Consider the following 18111-nt stretch of genomic DNA (forward strand, 5'->3'; position numbering starts at 1 on the left):
CCTACCTAGAGACACAGGGAGAAGGGACACGGTGATTTAACTCGATGGCAGTACGTCGGGCTGGGAGATCATTTGGAAGGATACAATGGAAAAACGGTACTCATGCAACTAATTATGTATTTTTCTCTGCTAGGTTGTGCCAGTTGGCATTTTGACAGGAAAAGAGACAAATCTATTTCAGAAGAACCCCTCCAACCATCTTTACTCAAAGAAATTACATCTGTATCTAATTCACGGAAAAATAATACACTTTTATGTGAAAACACTGTCCACTGTTCCACTGCCAAGCCAAGAGACACGTCCCATACGGTGATCTGAATCTCCCACTCTCCCTCCTTCACTTACATACAAAAATTCCCCCAGGCATCCAGATTTTCCTGATCCCGACGTTCATGCTTAACTTCATTTCGGAGCCAGTGTCCTCACAGTTTGGGGAAGCATCCCCTGAATTTTCCCGATTTGGGCAGAGCACGAGGGCAGCCGAGCTGTTCCATGTCTCTCTGCTCTGATTTCATGAAATTCCCCGAGCACAAACCTTTGCCTAAGCCATTTTTCGTCACACTGGATAAACTTCATGTATTTCTAGAGCAAGGGCAGCCTGTTTTCTTCCCTTACCCTCCTTGAGTTATGTATTTTTCCTCAAGTTTCTGGTTTAAAAGGAGAGGCTATTGTGATTGAAATCCAGTTGGATCACGATTCAGCCATGACTAAGTCAGCTGAGACTCTTCCCAAGCAAGGACAAACAAATGTTTCTGCAGGAGCTTCCAGTTTTCACGACAACCACCACTTTTGTTGATTTATATAATCTTTTAAGAGTCCACATTTGACTGTAGTTTAAAACACAACACCCATTATCTCAGGTGGAAGGAAAAAACTGTGGTTTGGGTTTTGCAAAATCTAAGCCGAAGGCGGTTTGGATCTTGTGGCGTCTCATCTAAACAGCTGAGAGGATCGAGGGTGGAGGTGTGTGGGTGCAGAGAGAAACACTCCTGCTTCATGCAGTGACAAACACACGTATGCTGGGTGTCCGTAAAACAAGATGAGGCACCAAGGCGGTGCTTTGAAGGTTTGTGCCCGGTGAGCCGTGCTGCTCGGAGCGGGGATGGAGCAGCGGAAGGGTAAGCGTGCGCTGACCCACCCGAGTCCTTCGGTGGTCCGGTCCAGAAAGTGGAAGCCGTGATGCTGGTCACTGGGCTTTCATCACGAGCTCTTCCAGCGCCTTCTCCCTCTGATTTCCACACAGCAGAAGAACTTCTTTGATTTCGTTTTGCTGGAAACCCATATCGTTAAACTGAGCTAACAAATGCAAGAATTCAGCTGCCTGCAGGAAGAAGGAAGAGAAAGGAGTGATGTTATCACGGGGTTTTAAGGATGGATTTGTTGTAGAGTTGCTGCAGGAACAGCGTTGGGTGACGAAGCTGCAGCCAAACGACCTGGCCGGGTTGTATTACCGCTGAAGGGCACTCCAGCAGCGAAGCAAGGGCTGGCATACCGCTGCTGGCATTTAAAAGTGTGCCTTTACACCAACTTTTAAAATAATAAATATTGAATAAAGTCAGCCTCTAGCTTCACTTACTCCTTCTAGAGTTTAATATGAATTCCGTGCAAGTGTTTGCCTGCGTTATAAAGAGACCGGGGAAAGGCAGCGAGTGCAAGCTGGAATTAATTTGTCCTGCTTCCCCCCCTCGCTCAGGCTGGGCCCCAGCACCACATCTCCCGGAGCTGCGTCCTCAATAAATAACCCCCCGCCTGACACCGAGACCCGGCCACCCTCCCGCTGCCACAGCCCTAACGAGCGGTGAGCCGGCAACCCTGCGTGCCGTCGGCATCACATCAAACACCGCCAGCCCGAATTTCAAGAGGCTTTTCTCCCACCTTGGCTCTTCATTACCCCCAGGAGGAGACTGGTGATGGAGACCAACACCACGGTGGAGGGGAACGTGCAGCCCACTGGAAAAGCGAGCCCAGAGTTTGCAGCATGAAGCACTGGGCTGTGCTGCCCCGCTCTGACCTTTTTCTCAGAGTACTGGAACATTTCCATGGCCTCCTCCACCTGCCCTTCCTCGTAGCCCTGCTTCAGCAGCCGGTCACAGGCACCCAGGTAGCTCAGGAACTGCAGAAGAAGACAACCAGGATTAATCCAACCTCACAGACATGGAGTGCAAGTGCATTCAGGAGCCCACCTTGCAGCCTTCCAGGACATTCTCATTGGGAGGACCTGGAGCACAACTGTGCTGTCGGCTCCCGTCTGATGCTCGGCCAGGGCAGCCTGTCCATCAGCAGGACTCCCACCGTGAGAAGACAACATCTTGGTCCTCGCCACTCAGAGCGGGAATGGGAACAAGGCAGAGGGAGGACGAGGAGCAAAGCAAACATCTGAACCATCTGAGATACAAAGCGATGGCCTCCAGGCTGGGAGGTGAAGCAGAGCCTGTCCCGGTGAGATGTCTACCCTCGGCCGACCCGGCATCTCTTTGATGCGCCGGGGTTTGGACGCCCACGGGTTCGCTCCAGGGTCCAAGCACAAAACCCACCCCAGGGGAGACCCATGTGCTGTCATTACTGAAAGTAAACAGTTATTTTTGGCTTTCCTCGTCGTTCTTGGAGTGCTGACAGCACTATTCCCAGCGGTATCTTTTAAATACCACGAGAACCGTTCACTGTCCAAAAACATATGGGACAGGCAATAATAAATGAGCTATACAATAGCAGGGGGAATAAAAACATCCCACGGGTCTCCTCGAAATTGTGCCGTCTTTATCCAAGGAGAAGCTGATTCATATCTCCCCAGATCCACCCGCACAGACCTCCACTCTCCCCAGCACTGCCGTAGCCAAGGAGAAGCATTCAGTAAAAGACCATAAAACATGAAAAAGCCAAAAAAGTCCCTCGAATGTCGAGTTGATGCAGTTTGGCTAAACAGCAGAGTAAGGATTTTAAGAAATATCAGCCTTAAGGAGCAGTTTATTAACTCAGACATGAGGTAGTCATTGGCCATGGGCATTCAGAACCTGTTTTTATTTTCCTTGTTACCCTACTAATTAAAAACCCTAGATCATTACTGTATTTTCTTGCCCTGTTGCAGCAGGGACAGCCCCTCGCCGTGCCCACGGCAGAACACAGCCAGTCCTGGCAGCCTGATGTGCTGTTCAAGCCTAGCATGAATTTGATGTCATTGTCAACTCAATTATTTCTATCATTAAAAAAATAATAAATATATCCTCAAGACAAAACAAAACCAGGTTTTTAATACTATGACCTGTTAACCTGTTAGGTTTGGTACCAGTCCCACTGCTGGGGTGGAGGAGGAGGTGCCACTGCTGCCTTGAAGCTCCTTCTCCCCTTGTAGCTCTCAAGGAGGCTCCTTGTGACATTTAGGCGTGAAGTTCCTCCAGTGCAGGCATCCCTGGAGAGCTTGGTTTTATCCACCATGCAGGCAACTCAATAACCTCATCCCAAACTTCTCATGTGGGAAGAGACCTCCAGGCTCTGCTAGGTCAGTAACCTGCTGATTTATCTCTTCCCTCACTTGTGGCTACTTGATGTTATGTGCAGCACTGTAGGTTTTCACATCAAAGACAAGCATGTGAAGTGACATAAAGGAAATCCCCCATCCGGTGGGTTTTTATCTTCCACATCTCCATACCACTTTGGCTGAGTCCCATCGGAAAGACCCTGACCCCGTGAGGTCCCCACTTCAGGTGCTCCAACAACTGGCTGCTTAAAAAGAGCAAAGCCTTACCACCAACCATTTCACCGACCGTGGACGATATGCTACTAGCACGGAAAAAAGCGACCGTGGACAATATGGTCCATGGATCAATGATGCATTTTTGATTGATCAACAATTAATCATCAAAACATAGTGAGATGCATTTTTGGTTTAGCCATGACATCCTAGATGATGAACTTCGGGCATGGTGGGGCAACTCTAATCCTACTTGAGCCTTTTAGAGAGGCTCTTCCACCAAAATTGAGAAAGCATCGCCTCCTTAAGGCAGCAGACTCGCCTTCTCCCCCAGGGTGGGCTCTGCCAGTTTGACTTGACACTGCAAAGAAATGCAGCAATTTTTGGCTACCATCTGGTGCCAGAATCAATCTTCACGGCTGAAGCTGTCATCGTCACACGCTACTCTGAAGCCCCGCGTGACACCAGCAAGCAACGAAAAGCACCCACAGCTCTTGTTTTTAACTTGAGTTATGGATTTTCCAGGAAGGTTTAGCCTAACTTGGTAGTTTTGTACTTGTAAGAGATGCACAAAGGGCTAGGCTTTGTGTTTTATCTTGGCCCTACTGGGCATAAATGGGAAAGATGGGAACTGCTGGTGAAAAAGATGCAGGACATAAGGTAGACCTTGTATTTTGGTGCATAATCACCTCTCCAAGAGGAAGGGAGTCCCTGTACTTACACAGAAGGGAGCAAGCTGTACCCATTTCCATCCTTAACAAGATGTGCTTATTCCTCATATTGAAGCCAGCAGCTGCTGCAAGACACACAAAGAATGTGGGCTGTGCTCTGCCCATCGCTCTCTGCTGAGATGAAACCTTTACGAATTGAAGAAATAAAGCTTCCCTTCCCACCTCAGCTTGCAGCGATGCTCTCCTGAAACACCAGCGAGGGTCTGAGGAAGCTGGTCCAGTCAGGGGTGACTCAGGAGGGAGCCAGAAGCTGCGGGATGACTCAGTTGCAGAGCAGCTTGCAGTTCCGGGAGGAACTGGAAGGAGACTGGCACCCGGCAGTGGCTGCTCGGTGCCGTGCCTGCTCGCACCTCTGCCTGGGGTCCGCTCCTGCTCCCTGGCACCACAGCCTGGTGGACATCCCTCTTGCTAAGCTGTGACCAAGCCCCTTCTCTCTCTGCAAGAGCTCCTTGGGTGATTTAGCCCTATTAAATCCTCTGCTGGGATGAGCAGGTCCAGCCCCAAGCTTGCCAAGCCAGAGGGTCAGAGCCAGCAGCATCCCTCACGGCATGGATGCTCCGAGCCCACCTGGACCACGGGCTGCTCACCTGGACAAGCAGAGACGTCAGGAATCAGGATGCAGCACAACAGGCTGTGATATACTCAGTTACCAGTGGTAGGAAGAGGTTGTATGTTAATTATTTTCAACAAATTTCAGGTTATGATAGAGGGTTCCTGGGGAAAAGAGCTCTGGGACCCAGCCACAATGCTTGCGTGGAGTCCCTGGTTTGCTCCAGCGGGAGTCCCTGGTTTGCTCCAGCGCGAGGAGCTTGTGTTTTGGAAAGAGCTCAGACAAATCTCCGAGGTATTCGTACAGTCCTGCTCTGACAGGATGAGCCATGGCAATAATCATACGAATCTAATAGCTGGGAAAAAATTATGTGCAAAAAGTTTCCATATACGGGGGCAAAATTTGTACTTCAGAAGGACACCATGCTCCGTACAACAGATTGGACGGATAACGTCACCCGGCCGTTATTACTTGCTGAAAAGCCCAGGGCGACTCACTGCTGTTTCATTACAGCAAAACTGCAGACGTGATCTCATGGAAAACCCTGTCAACTGAGGTCTGATACCAAAATGGGAAACCCAAGGCTATCAGAAGTCCACCCTAAGCAAGACAGCCAACCCTTTCTCCAGGAAAATCATGTTTTTCTTTATCAAAAGCTTTCCACAGTGCTGTTCCAGCTCCACTAACCTGACTTAAGCTCTGCCTCCCGGTCTTCTGGAGGGTGAGGATGGCTTTGCGGGTGGGGTAGCCCAAGGCTATAACGGGCTCGATGAGGTCTCGCTCCTCTTGGCTCAGCGCCGAGAGCAGGTCAGCCGCCGAATCCGGCTGGGATCTGTGGGAACTGAGAGGTCGCGCAGGCGTGGAGGCCGGTGTGGAGGCAGGGGGCAGGCAGGCGTAGGGGCTGAGGGACTGCAAGAAAAAATAAGCAGATGATCTTCTTGCTCCGGCTCGTGAAATGATGTTAAACGACCCAGGTTGAAGCAATGCTTTTGAACGCTGGCAGTTACCTCGCTCTTTCCAGAAGAGGAAAATTCCCATACACAGAACAAACCCCCCTGGGCATCAAAGGAGACTGGACTTCATTAAATCCAGGCTCAGTTATAGATATAGATCAGAGAAAACAGCACCCAGGAGGGTTCATGGGGCAAAGCGAGCAAAATGAGGTTCCTTTCCCTGGGAATCCTGGTCATCTCTCCAGCAACAAATGCCATCCTTGACCAGCCAGGCGAGAGGAAGCGCTGCCGTGGACAGGTGATGCAGCAGCCCGGGCAGAGGGATGCTCCTCCGACGCTTCGTTATGCCTGTGATGTTTATCAGATTTATTTAGGTTTCTACTACAAAGCCATCTCCAGAAGTGACCTTGCACATTGAAACGCTCACTTGAGTGTGAGGCTTTAATATTTGCCATGATCCATTTGTAACAGCAGCTGAGCAGGGGGGCTGATGAATCAGTAATTAGTTGCAACAGCTGTTTAGTGTTTATAGGCATTTGATCCTTCCTTAATTACCCTACATCTAATGCAACTACATGTAAATAACCTGGCCTTTCATGACTCTGATGGTTTTAATTGGGAGTTTTCAGTAATTCATCTCCTAAATCTCTCAAGTAGCTGGATGAGATGTGATTTCTTAAAAAAAAAAAAAAAAAAGAACCTAATGCGATTCAGATTTAAGGTGACAATGCAATATTTACTCCATCCTGTCTCTATCATTAATTAATTGGTATTTCTAGGAGGACTATGAAGTCTAAAGTTTCCTAGAAAAGACATGATGGCTGTAAGGGGGCATTTCCCCATAAACTCTGTTTGTGTCTGTTAGAGGGGGGAAAATGGAAATCAAAGAGGGGAAAAAAAAAAAAAAACCAAACTTCTTTCACTTTTTTATTTCAGTGCTTCAATTGAAAATTAAATAAGATGCCTCGCTTGTTAGGAAAAACAGAGATTTTTTTTTTAGGACAGAGCAAATAAACGTCCTCCCAGAAAGCCTGTCTCTACACCCCAGCAAAAAAAAAAAAAACCCCCTCCCTTCACTTCTTACGAAACTCATCAGCACTTTCTCATGGGTTTAGTGTTCCCAAAGCCCCATTTCAGTTCCATTTTGCCAGCCAGATCCCAGCAAATGGGACCAATTCAGTGCTCTCCACCTCCCTCCTACCTCAGCGAGAAGCAAAGGGCTACCAGAAGAAAACATCTCACCGGCACCGTGGGCTTATGCCGTTTGATCGGAGGGATCGGCGCAGCCGGAGGAGCCGGCACCAAGGTCCCCAGGTGGGGACCTCCCACGTGCGGGGCTGGCCCATACTTGACGCTGCGGCTGGTGCGGGGACGCTGGGGCAGCGGCTGTGGCACTGGGATCTCTCTGGTCTCTGTGGCGGCTCTGTTCAAGGGATGCACCAAAGCAGCCAGCTTCCTCCTGGCTGCTTCCAGCTCGTTCTTCATGTTGTTAAATATCACCATGGATCTTCTCTGCTTGCACGGGTCTGGGCTGGGTGGGTTGTGGCTGCCGTTCTCCGGAGAGGGCTCCAGCAAGCCGGGCGATGTCTTTGGTCGGGTCTGGTAAAAGCTGGGACGTGCAGACACACCTCTCCCAGCGTTTCTCCTCCTGGAGACCTTTTCATCCTTGTCATTCTCTTCCCAGGAGGTCGAGGAGTACTCGTCATCCTCTGAATACTCGTCCTCCTCCGAGTGCCAGGTCTCGCTCTCGGTGTCGGACAAGACGCCTCTGCCCTTGGTGTGCCCATAGGTGCCGTCGGCAGCGTTCAGGCTGATGCAGCGCCGCACCGCCCCGTCCCGTGCTCTCCCCCCGTAGCTGTCAGCGGGGTCCACCAGCAGCAGCCAGCATGGCGGAGCCGTGGGGACAACGTCGGAGGTGACCTGTTGCCGGGAGGTTTGCTTCTGAGAGGCAACCTCGACCCAGTAAAGCACTTTTCTTTCCAATGAGAAGTCGTGCTGTGGAAGAGCGAGAGGAGAAGCAGCTGGTGAGAGCATCTGAAACTGGACATGGAGCAAACCAGGAGGGCACCTTAAAGACTGGGTCCTTCCCATATCAGTTCCTATTTTCCTGAGCATCAGGGCTGGCTGCGGGCACTAGGGCCTTAGGATGGGGCAGTGCCAGCCTCATCCCTATAGGAAATCCCCAAAATCTATACTTGGAGAAAAACCTAGCTATGAAGTTATTACTATTTGGAGTTGTATCTACAATTCTTTTGATAGGTGTTTTATGCTTGGAGGTGGTTTTGTGTCATTTTGGCTTCTGTGGAAGGGGAGAGGGTGCAGACAGGAGGTGCAGGCATCCCAATTTTAGGCAGCTGCATAGAGGCACCACATCCAGCTATGGGCTACAGGCCACAGAACAGTGGCAGACCTCATTTGCGACCCTTGTTAGTGGCATCTGGCAGAGCCACCTCGAGTGCGGGGCCTCGGGAGCCACCAAGGGGGGAGATGCCACCTTGGGCAGAGGCAGGAGCAGCCGCGGGAGTCTCCAGTGGCGCCGGTGGCTTGGCTGGTCCCAGAACAGAGTCATCATTTCCACGTAGTTCAGCTTAAAATATAAGCATGTTTGAGACTGAAATCTGAGGGTTTTCCTGGAACAAACAAGCATTGACTGTCCCAGAGCTCTCCAAACAAGGTCTCCTCCGGGCGGGCAGGCAAGGACATTCACAGCCCAGGAATGCTGTTTTCACTGCTCCCTGCCGCTCATCAGCTGTGGGCCCATACCAGCCTCCCCAAGGAAAACACCACCACGTGCCTCGACAAGGATCAGCCCGGACCACCAGTGCAAGCGCTCGGCCTTGGCGGGGAGCACCAACGCATTCACAACTAGGGAGAAACCTGGGGCTGGGGGTTTCCTGGAGGAGGACGGCGCGGTGGACCACCTCAGCAGGTCCACGGGGATGCACACCATCACCTGCCTTTACACAGGCAGCAAAAAATGAGCGCATTAAAATTTCCCTTGGAGAAATCACTTAAAATGAACACGGCAACTCTTTGTGTTAAACACGTCTGGCAGATTTGTGATGTTGTCGTTTTTGGAGGGAGGGATGAGCAAGGCTGAGCTAGGGAAAAGCCAGATGTGGGGTTTAGTGCTGGTTCAGCCATCCCCAGGAGCGAGCAGAAGCTGTTTGGGACAGCCCAGATCTCCATCCCACCGAGAAGAGCACTGACCCCATCTATGGGTGAGACTACTTAAGGCTGAACAAAGTATTTCTGAAATCCTCTTCAACTGGAGCTGTGCTAGCACCACCCGTCAGCCCGGAGAGCTGACTCTATGCCTGCAGTGCAACTGCACAGGAAAAGCTTTCTACCCCCTTCTTACCTCCCTTCAATCGCTGTGACGGAGTTTAAAATTGGTGACAAAGCTGTTACAGCAGGCGGTGTAGATTCGAAAGCATTTTAGGACTCAGCAATGTGGAGGATCACAAAGTGCTACAGGATATTATTTATATCTAATATATATGTGTTGCCAGCACAGGTAGTGTTGCCTGCTTACATCTCTGTTAGATTTCTTCATAAATATTTAATAAATATTATTAATAAATGAGATTGCGATGATTCCAGACTAAAAAACAATCCCAGAGCAGAGCCTGAAGTTTGTCCTCCTGTCACAGAAAGACCCAACCCTCCTGTTTGGATGAGATTTGAAAAAAACAACCCAAACCTCCTCCTTCCTCACTCCCACCCACCACAAATCATCCTCACCTCCTTCCACTCCTGCAAACCAGCCAATTAAGAGGAGCTAATTAGGAGAAGAGGTTTCCCATCCCTTTTTTCACACCGCTGACATCCCTTTGAGCATCCCCCCAGAAGCAAATTCTGCGGACGCAAGCAGAGGCGACTCACCATGGTGCTCATGAGGATGTCAGTGCAGTCGGGGAGCTCGATGGCCGGGGCGGTGATTAAAGCGTTTTCTCCCCCTGCGTCCCCGTCAAGGCTCCTGGCCGTCCGGAAGGGAACTTCATCCAGGTAGCTCATTGCCACTGCCTGATTTTTTGCTGCCAGAGAAAGGGGTGAAATAAAACAGTAAAAGGCAGGGCTGGCACCTTCTCAGTTGAGTGGAAGGAGAGAAAGATGAGCTATTTCAAGTGATGCTGGTAAAAGGAACAGAGCCCTTAGAGATGCTGCCAGCTGAGTAAAAACTGCTGCGTGCAACGCCCAGATTTGCAAAATCTTAATTACTGGTACTGGGAAGATTTGTCTGAACTAACCTTTGCTATTCTGAGCTTGAGCCAGCAGGACCTGACCAAGCTTACAGCTTCACTTGGCAGAGATCCTGAGCGTTTTTCTCCTCCACTTCCACCTCCACGCGTGCCCCGCTGCTTTCCATCCCTCCTCCTGCCTCTCCCTCTCCCTCTGCTGCCCATCACAAGCTCCCTTTCCCAAACTGGGGTCAGATGGAGCACTTTTTCCAGTCACAGAGGCAGAAAACACAGCCAAGGGGGACACCTCGCAGGTCTCCTCACTCTGCGTGACCTGAGAGCACCTGTAGGCACAGAGCTCGGGCGTGCGGCCACGTGCTGCTAAGCCATCACACGGAGTGGCCCAGGGGAGCTGGGGTGAGGGCACCCCCTCCGGCGCCACGGGACCTTCCCGAGAGCCCAACAAGGAGGCTGGTGCGTCAGGCAAGCTTCGGCGTTGAAGGGATGTCAAACGAGGCATTTTAAGACCAGATGAGCTTTTAAGAACCATCGAGTCATTCTAAGCACAGTGATGGTTTTTAGATCAGGAATAGCAGGGGAGAGAAAAAAATTCTGAGGAACTGGGAATGGCGGCATGGAAAATATTACTGCAATAGCACGGCCATCAGCTCTGTGTAAATGTCTCAATATAGTAAAAAGCCACCACGTGCTGCATGAAGGCTCGAGTCCTCAGCTTCCCAGCAACAACACTGTGGAAAATAATTTCCTTTCGTCAACTGGCAAGAGCTGAGCTCAGTCTTGCACCAAGCTCTGGTTACCTGCAGCCTGTTCATCCCATCCTTGTGCCCTCGGCAGGGGCACAAAGAATAAAATTTCTTTAAAATGTCTTTAAAAAGAAATGGCTTCTATGACAATGAGGATAAATGCTCCGCAAAAAGAAAACAAGCAGACAAATGTATGGAGGAAAGCTGCCTGTTAGTTTAATGCAAAAATAAGGCTCTATAATGGGAAATGGCATTCAAGGTCATTTCTTATGTTAGCAAAGGACTAACAACCTGCTTGTAGACCACAAAGGAAGAGCGACGCGCACGATCACTCGGTTCAACTCAGTTGCTCCCACCAGAATTACAAAAGTTGTCGCTCGCCTGCTTACACCAGGAGCCACTAATACCCGGGGCTGTAGCGCAGGCAGAGCCCCTAACCAGCTTTGCGGCTCCCGCACGTGTATTGTCGCTCACACGCGACACATGCAACGTGTTGGGAGCCTGCACGGAGCCAGGCCATCTGCTTCCCAGCCTAAGAGGGCTCAGAGTAAGTTACAACCCACGTCAGCGCTGACAAAGACAACGCCTGGAAACATCTGTAAGCGAAGCCGCTTTCCCCCAGCTTTCTCCCGCTCCTCCGTGGGGCTGCGCAGCCCCTGCCTGCAAGAGGGACGGAGCCTTCTCATAGCTTACGCTGTAAATCAGCTCTCCCCCAAAGCGGTACTGATCAGTGCCGGCGGCAATCGGGTGCAAAGGGAAGGAGTATCTCATCGTCTGCCGCCCTTGAAGGCTTTGCTTACTTTTAAACACGACTTTAAGTGATGAGGATGAGCGGTGAATGTATCTGAAGGCAGGATGAAGACAATATGGAGAGATTACGGTACCGCATCTCACTGTATTTCACAGCAGAAATACTGTGCTCTGAGAAAGCCTCCCGCAAGTGTCAATTCTCAAAACCAATATTTAGAAAAAAAAAAGAAGTACATTGGGGTGAGGAGCAGTGACAATGAAAACACTATTAGACAAGAACAAAAGAGAGTCAGTGGTCAACACCAGCTTGCACCAGAAAGAAACTCCTGCAAAGGGTTCTGACCTCGTCTGCTTCACGCCAGCCCTGCCCGCTTTCACATCCAAGAGCCAGGCTGGCAAACGAATAATTCCTGTCAGGAAGAGGATGTGCCTTAAAAGCACAAGAAACCTGAACTGCACTCAGACCAGGGAAGGAATAGGATGCAAATGAGTCTAAGAAACTCACAGCCAACCCCTCTTTTCTTCTGTGCTATAGTAATTTTTTAAAACTTCAAAATAGTAGGAAATACTACACTTAGACAAACTTGAATCTTAAATCTGAATATACAAGGTTTTTTAAGAATACCCCATCTCCATGTATTTTATGAGTTAAGATTCTAAATGTTCCTCTTCCGTCTGTGGCTTCAACATCTTCCTCACTAAAAATACAAAACATTTCAATGCAGACATCATTAGACAAGAGAAAATACGTAAAACAAACCACAGAAAGCTCGAGATTGAAATACGCCTAAACGTACATCATCCGCTGGCGTTTCCAAGTCCTATTTTTATGAGCAATATAAAGTTATCCTTACCGTCAGACGAAATCATGGAGCTCTTCTCGCAGGGCAGGGAGAACACGGCTGCTTCTGCACTGCCTGCTTATCTACTACTCGGTTCTTTAAATTCCTGCAGTGCCAGACAAGCATCTGACTTTGACAGTTTTAAGATTATGGTAGCTTAAGCGGTTAGCCTGTCTCATCAGACACGCCGACGGGCTAAGGAGCCTAACTCTTTAAGCAGAGCATTCTCCGGTCACTACGCTTCCTGAATTCCAAGTGTTGTTTCCGCAATTGCTTTTATGCTATTTGAGCTTTTGCTTTTTCATCAGGTGAGGCTCATCAGGGTCTGACCCAGCCACAGGTCTTGGAGCAACGAGCTGCTGGAAGTGAGAGCAGGGACGGGAGGATGTATGGACGTGCAGCTCAGAACCCCCGCCTCCAGAGGACTTCACAGTAATCTGCATTTTGGGGTGCTACAGGTAGGCAATATACACGTCAACAAGAACTGCAAACTTCTACACCCAGACTAATTCTAACTCTATCAAAAATTACTATTTGCACGCTCTTGCTAACAGAAATCAATGCACAGCTTCAGCCAAGAAACTATGAACATTAATATAAGGCCCAAGTGTTGAATTTAGGCAATTACATGTTGCCTCCTCTGAATTACACGATGTCGTGACGCGAAGAGCTGAGGAACTGGAGAGATTAAATCCATTCCCACACATTAGGGATAAGCAAGAGTAACGACTGCAGCTTTGGGAAGATGCCACGGCAATCTGCGTAGACCCGCAAAGCCCCAAACCCATCCGGCCCACGGCTGTTCCCGGCAAACTGTCCAGAACATGGAAAGCTTTGAAATCAGATGCCTCTGTCACCTTGTAGGAGGGAGAAGTTCCTTCACACAAACCTTTTGCCAGCAATTCTCTCCACATTGCAGTCGTACTTGATGCCAAGTACTAGAACAAATCTCTCAGCTGGAGTAAAAACAGTTCAAATGAAAAAAAAAAATCCATTTTTCTCTATTTATTCTGTACAAAAACCAACTTACAAAATAGAGCTGCATTTTTTAAACAAATACTATATACACGATCTGTCCCTATACAAAAGTAGCTATATAGGCAAAACCAAATCCAGTAGGTTAGACTTCAGAGTTTATTGTTTTTTCCAGCAGGCTTACTCATCAAATTTATATGTATTCACACAGCTGTCTGACCTATTTCGCCAGAACTGGGAATTTTTTCCATGTTGTGGTACCAGCTTTAGTCCACAAAAGCAAAACGTCAACAGCTGCTTTAATCAACCTTGACCAACCCTGTCTTGTTTGTATTTCCGAATTTGTTTAAACTTGTAATAGCTTTGTTTCTACACACAAAGATACAGGAACTATTTTGATAGTGATGCTTGACATGCTTCATTTAAGAAGAAAAACATGTTTACTAATGACATCTATTTTTTTAAACTTCTTTTTTTTTTCCTAGAGATTTCATCATTTGGATTTAGGCTTACGAAGATGTAAGCCACTAAAAAAAGGATGTTAATACTGGCACAAATGCCCTCGTCAGCAATGTTTCTTTAAGACTGAGATCTGTTAACAAAAACTTGCAGTGGGATTGTAATTCCATACCACGAGAAGCCCAGCAGCTTTGGGCTTGCTCAGGTATATCCCAGATACTCAAACGGCGAAAACATTTCTTCAACTTTTCTTCAAGACACCCCAGTACCTGGCTACCGAAACAGAGGACGAGGCTTCCTCTTCAGATCCTCTCACATTTACACTTGCGACTGTAATGAAACATTCCTCCGACGTTAAAATAATTTATTACTAAATTATCTGACAGCCGTGGCCCAAGTGTCGTTTGTGGGGAGACTCGGAAGAACCCATCCTGGAGGGATGCAGCTTCCTTCAGGGTGATCAGCAGGCACCAAGTACTGATCCCATTCATGCCTTTAACAGAGAAAGTGTTGTTTTAGAGGAGAGCTGGTATGAGTTTGGTCATAAGATTTATTATCTACCCACACAGGCATTTTTTCATATCAATCAAGGCACAAAATCACTATAAATTGTACTCTGAAACTTGTTTTTCAAAACACAAATGTGATAATTATATGTACTATTAATTGGAATGGTTATGCATGAAAGTGCTTTCTGCCTCACACAGGCATCTCTTGGATAGAACTCCATCCCGTGAGAAGCTGGACTCTTAGCTGAAAAAACAGAATTCATTGCATAACCATATTTGGAAATTAACGAACCAAAAGACACTCTAATTTTACAACCTCAACAAACAGTACTTGTCATCTTTGATAATAAAATAAAGACTTTGTTTGGGCTTACCTAATCTGAATTAGAGCTGCTACAGAACGCTCAGCTTGTAAGTAATACTCTCTGAAGGGCTGCAATAGATGGGCTAGAGGAAATTCATCTGTTAAAACACAAACACAGAAATTGGTCAATAAATCAGAGACCTTTGATCGTAGAAAGTCTTACGAGCCTCAGATTTGCCAACTCATTTGCTACTCCCCAGCTGTAAGCTGAAATCACTTCCCTATATGATATATTAAGGACTAGTTACATGTTTTGCACGTCTCCTCATCCGTACCAGAGCTGTCAGAGCCAAGACTAGCAAAACTTTTCATGCCTAAACAAGGGGAACATATGGACACCGGCTCTTTACAGATTACCGAGTCACACATACCAAATCACCAGCCTAAAGCGCCTGTTGGGCACTGGAAATCTTCAATCTATTCTGTTTATTCTCACTTCAGCTTAATCTACAACCTCTCCTTGCAAAACACTGTGAAATCAGCTTGAGAAACACTGCAGTCCATGCTGAGGAGCTAAACACTTCTCACATCACATGTGTTAACAGCACACTACGTTTATCCCATCTTTTCCTCAGAGCATAAATTACTCCAGTGGATGATTTCTTTCTCAGCTGTTTCCGTGCCTGCATTTTAAACTCAGAGTCTACAAGATTAAAAAAAAAAACCCAGCCATTTAAATACTGCATGCAGAATTTACCTGGATTGCCAAATAGCTTGGAATCAATTTCAAGTTTCTGTTGTAGAAGTTTTTCCCTTTCCTTCTTCTGTTTCTTCTCCATTTCTCTCTTCCTTTCTTCCTCCTGTTCTCCCTCCAACATAACCCTTAATGCTCTCTCCTCAGCTTCATACAGCTCCGTGCGTTTTTTGAGCAATGTTTGGAGACTCTCCACTTGATTTTCAAATGCTTCGTCTGCCGAGGGGGGTGGGCAAACACCTAAATGGAAAGAGAATTAATTCTCAAATTAATTAAAAGAGAATTACATTTTCAAATTCGGAAGGGGCTGTGCCATCAGACGCAAGAGTGGAGCTGGCAAAATCTCAGAGGAAGATGAGCTTGACCTTGCTAACAACTATCTTACTGGAAAAATTCTTCTGTCAAGAAAGAGCTTGGAAACATAGGAACACAACCGCTGTATCCACCATTTACAGCTATTCTTGCATAGCAGTGTAACTAAAATCACTAATAAAGAAACGGCTTTTTCAAGCTGCACCTCGCTAGCCAGCACAGGACACACACATCATCTTATTTCCTTTGTGTGCAATTTAAATGTTTGGTAAAAATTTCGTAACTAACCTTTCCTGGCAGCAGCCTCTTTTCTCAGTTTCCGAAGTTTTTCTAACGCACGTAGGATGTCCACCATTCTCTTTGTGTCTGCTTGTTTCTTCCTTACTTCAGATAAGACACTGTCCGCAGCAGCTTTAAGCTCCCGTTCCTATGACAGAAAAAAGCAGACAGGACGTGTGAAACATCCCATGAAGACAAGAATTACATGGTACTGTCAAGAAGCACCAGAGACCAAAATAACTTCCTTTTTATAAAAAAGCTAAAACACGATAGACTTCAGGGAACAAGAATGCTGAGCAACTCATAAATTTGGGCCCAATGGCTAATTAACTCATAAAGCCTGATAACCTTTAACCACAAAAGTCAGGAAAAACATACAATAAACATAAACCATCCTGATTCTACAGCTTAGTAATTAAAGACCATTAACATGTCACAGCCTGAACACAAAACTTTTCCCAACAGCTGCTCCATTCCATCCCAGTGGCAGCACCAGCAGAAAGGCAGCTCTTTAACCAACACAAAGGTGCCTACAGCACTTCCCACCAAGCCAGGTGGTTTTTTTTAGGATGGTTTGGTTGTTTTTTTTTTTTTGTTTTGGAGCTGGTTTACTTCCTGGCGAGACCAAAAAGCTTGCAAAGATGCAGCTTTACAAGGACTGTACCAGATGACCTTTAAAGGTCCCTACCAACCCAAACTATCTGTGATTCCAAGAAGCCTGTAGGCAAGGCTTAGTCATTGAAACAGCAGACAGCCACAGTGTGAGCTGTGTGGGGCAGCCTGACAGCTCGGGGCTGGAGAGGAAGACCTCCACGCGCAACTGAGAGTTCAGAAACCACTTAAACCCCAACTGTCAAGGCCTAGGACATGAGCGTGGCAAAGCTGAGATGCCCACCAAGGCTTTTAAGGAAGAAACAGGGCTGCAGGCCTCAGAAACGGTGTTGTCTCCAGGCCAGCTGAACCCTGGAAGCACCCAGGTGGCACCTACTGAAGCGCAGGGGCCAAAGCCTGGTGCCAAGCAGGCACAGCCCGTTCCTGGCGCGTCTCCCCCGGCTCCACCACACTGCCCAGCGCCCCAGAGGGACGCGCAGGCCTCCCCGGGAGGCCAGGCGGCAGCCGAGGTGGGCAGGCACTCAGGGCCGTACCCGGTTCTTCTCCTCCACCTCCTGGATGCACTTGGCCCGCCACTGGTCGATCTTGGCCTCCCGCTCGGCGGCCCGGGCCGCCTCCTGCTCCTTGGCCTCCTTTGCTTCTTGTTTCCTCCGCTGCAGGCGCAGCCTCCTCTTCCTCGCCCTCTCGGTCTTCTTCCCCAGCGCCTCCCAGTAACCGGGTTCCCTCAGGGGCCTCACGATCTCCCGCAGCTCCTGCCTCACCGCCTCAGCCTCCTCCCGCGCCTGGGCCCAGCCCGCCTCGTCCCCCTCGGCCTCCCGCTGCCGCAGGGCCCGGCAGAGCGCGGCCACCCGCGCCACCCGCCCCAGCGCCTGCACCGCCAGCTCCCGGGCGCTGCTGGGGCTGGCGGCGGCGGCGGGAGGCGGCGGCGGCGGCTGGGGGAGAGCGGCCCGGTGCCGGCTCAGGAACTGCGACAGCCACAGCTCGTCCTGCTGCCGCTGCACCGCTGCCTCCTCCTCCTCAGCCACCGGCCGCGGCGGGAACGGAGGAGCCGCCGGGAAGTAGGGGCCGCCGCCCGCCGGGAACCGCGGCCTCGCGTCGCCCTCAGGCCGAGCCGGCGGCGGCAGCGGCGGCAGGAGGAAAGGCGGGGGCGCCGCCGCTGCCGTCACCGCAAAGGGCCCCGGGCGGGCGGCGGGGCCGGGGAAAGGCGCGGCGGGCGGCGGGAAGGGCCCCACCGGCGGCGGGAAGGCTCGGAACGGTGGCGGCGGGAAGCGCCCGGCGAACGGCGGCGGCTGCGCCATGTTGCCGTCTCGGCCCACTGCCGCCGCCCGCCCCGCCGCGCCCCCTGGCGGCCGGGAGGACCGCCGCCCGGCCCCACCCCGCAGCACTTTTAGATTTAAAAAAAAAACAAAACAAAACAAACAAAAAAAAAAACCTCAAAAGGTTCCAAA

At 49.3% G+C, this 18111-nt stretch overlaps 2 protein-coding genes across 7 annotated transcripts; both read right to left on the reverse strand.

Annotated features, from left to right (window-relative positions):
- Window positions 1-100: 100 nt before the first annotated feature.
- Window positions 101-13339, reverse strand: UBAP1L (ubiquitin associated protein 1 like). Of its 6 annotated transcripts, XM_086756823.1 has the most exons (7): window positions 12472-13339; window positions 12243-12315; window positions 9808-9959; window positions 7165-7917; window positions 5657-5878; window positions 2012-2113; window positions 101-1321 (listed from the first exon to the last, which is right to left on the reverse strand). In XM_086756823.1, exons 3-7 carry the CDS (start codon window positions 9937-9939, stop codon window positions 1187-1189), a joined length of 1344 nt encoding a protein of 447 aa, XP_086612949.1. In that variant the 5' UTR covers window positions 9940-9959; window positions 12243-12315; window positions 12472-13339; the 3' UTR covers window positions 101-1186. The 6 variants fall into 6 exon arrangements, with proteins under 6 accessions (XP_086612949.1, XP_086612944.1, XP_086612947.1 ...); XM_086756818.1 differs by lacking the exon at window positions 12243-12315; XM_086756821.1 differs by lacking the exon at window positions 12243-12315 and having other exon boundaries at window positions 9808-11711.
- Window positions 13340-13449: 110 nt separating this feature from the next.
- On the reverse strand, window positions 13450-17962 carry PDCD7 (programmed cell death 7). Its single transcript, XM_086756824.1, has 5 exons — window positions 17197-17962; window positions 16061-16199; window positions 15464-15700; window positions 14777-14864; window positions 13450-14386 (listed from the first exon to the last, which is right to left on the reverse strand). Exons 1-5 carry the CDS (start codon window positions 17959-17961, stop codon window positions 14269-14271), a joined length of 1347 nt encoding a protein of 448 aa, XP_086612950.1. The 5' UTR covers window position 17962; the 3' UTR covers window positions 13450-14268.
- Window positions 17963-18111: the final 149 nt, after the last annotated feature.

This window comes from Chlamydotis macqueenii, chromosome 12, assembly GCF_036417535.1.
Source record: "Chlamydotis macqueenii isolate bChlMac1 chromosome 12, bChlMac1.mat, whole genome shotgun sequence".
NCBI classification, from domain to species: domain Eukaryota; kingdom Metazoa; phylum Chordata; class Aves; order Otidiformes; family Otididae; genus Chlamydotis; species Chlamydotis macqueenii.

Bases quoted from the DNA above. Each gene is read 5' to 3' on its own strand.
- UBAP1L (XM_086756818.1), bottom strand. The intron at 5,879-7,164 runs GTGAGATGTTTT...TTTTTCTTGCAG, and splicing joins GGCATAAGCCCACGGTGCCG to TCCCTCAGCCCCTACGCCTG. The intron at 1,322-2,011 runs GTCAGAGCGGGG...TTCTTCCTGCAG, and splicing joins TCCAGTACTCTGAGAAAAAG to GCAGCTGAATTCTTGCATTT.
- PDCD7 (XM_086756824.1), bottom strand. From the start codon at position 17,961: ATGGCGCAGCCGCCGCCGTTCGCCGGGCGCTTCCCGCCGCCACCGTTC. The intron at 14,865-15,463 runs GTAAATTCTGCA...GTGTTTTAACAG, and splicing joins CAAGCTATTTGGCAATCCAG to ATGAATTTCCTCTAGCCCAT. The intron at 14,387-14,776 runs GTAAGCCCAAAC...TCTCTGTTAAAG, and splicing joins GCAGCTCTAATTCAGATTAG to GCATGAATGGGATCAGTACT.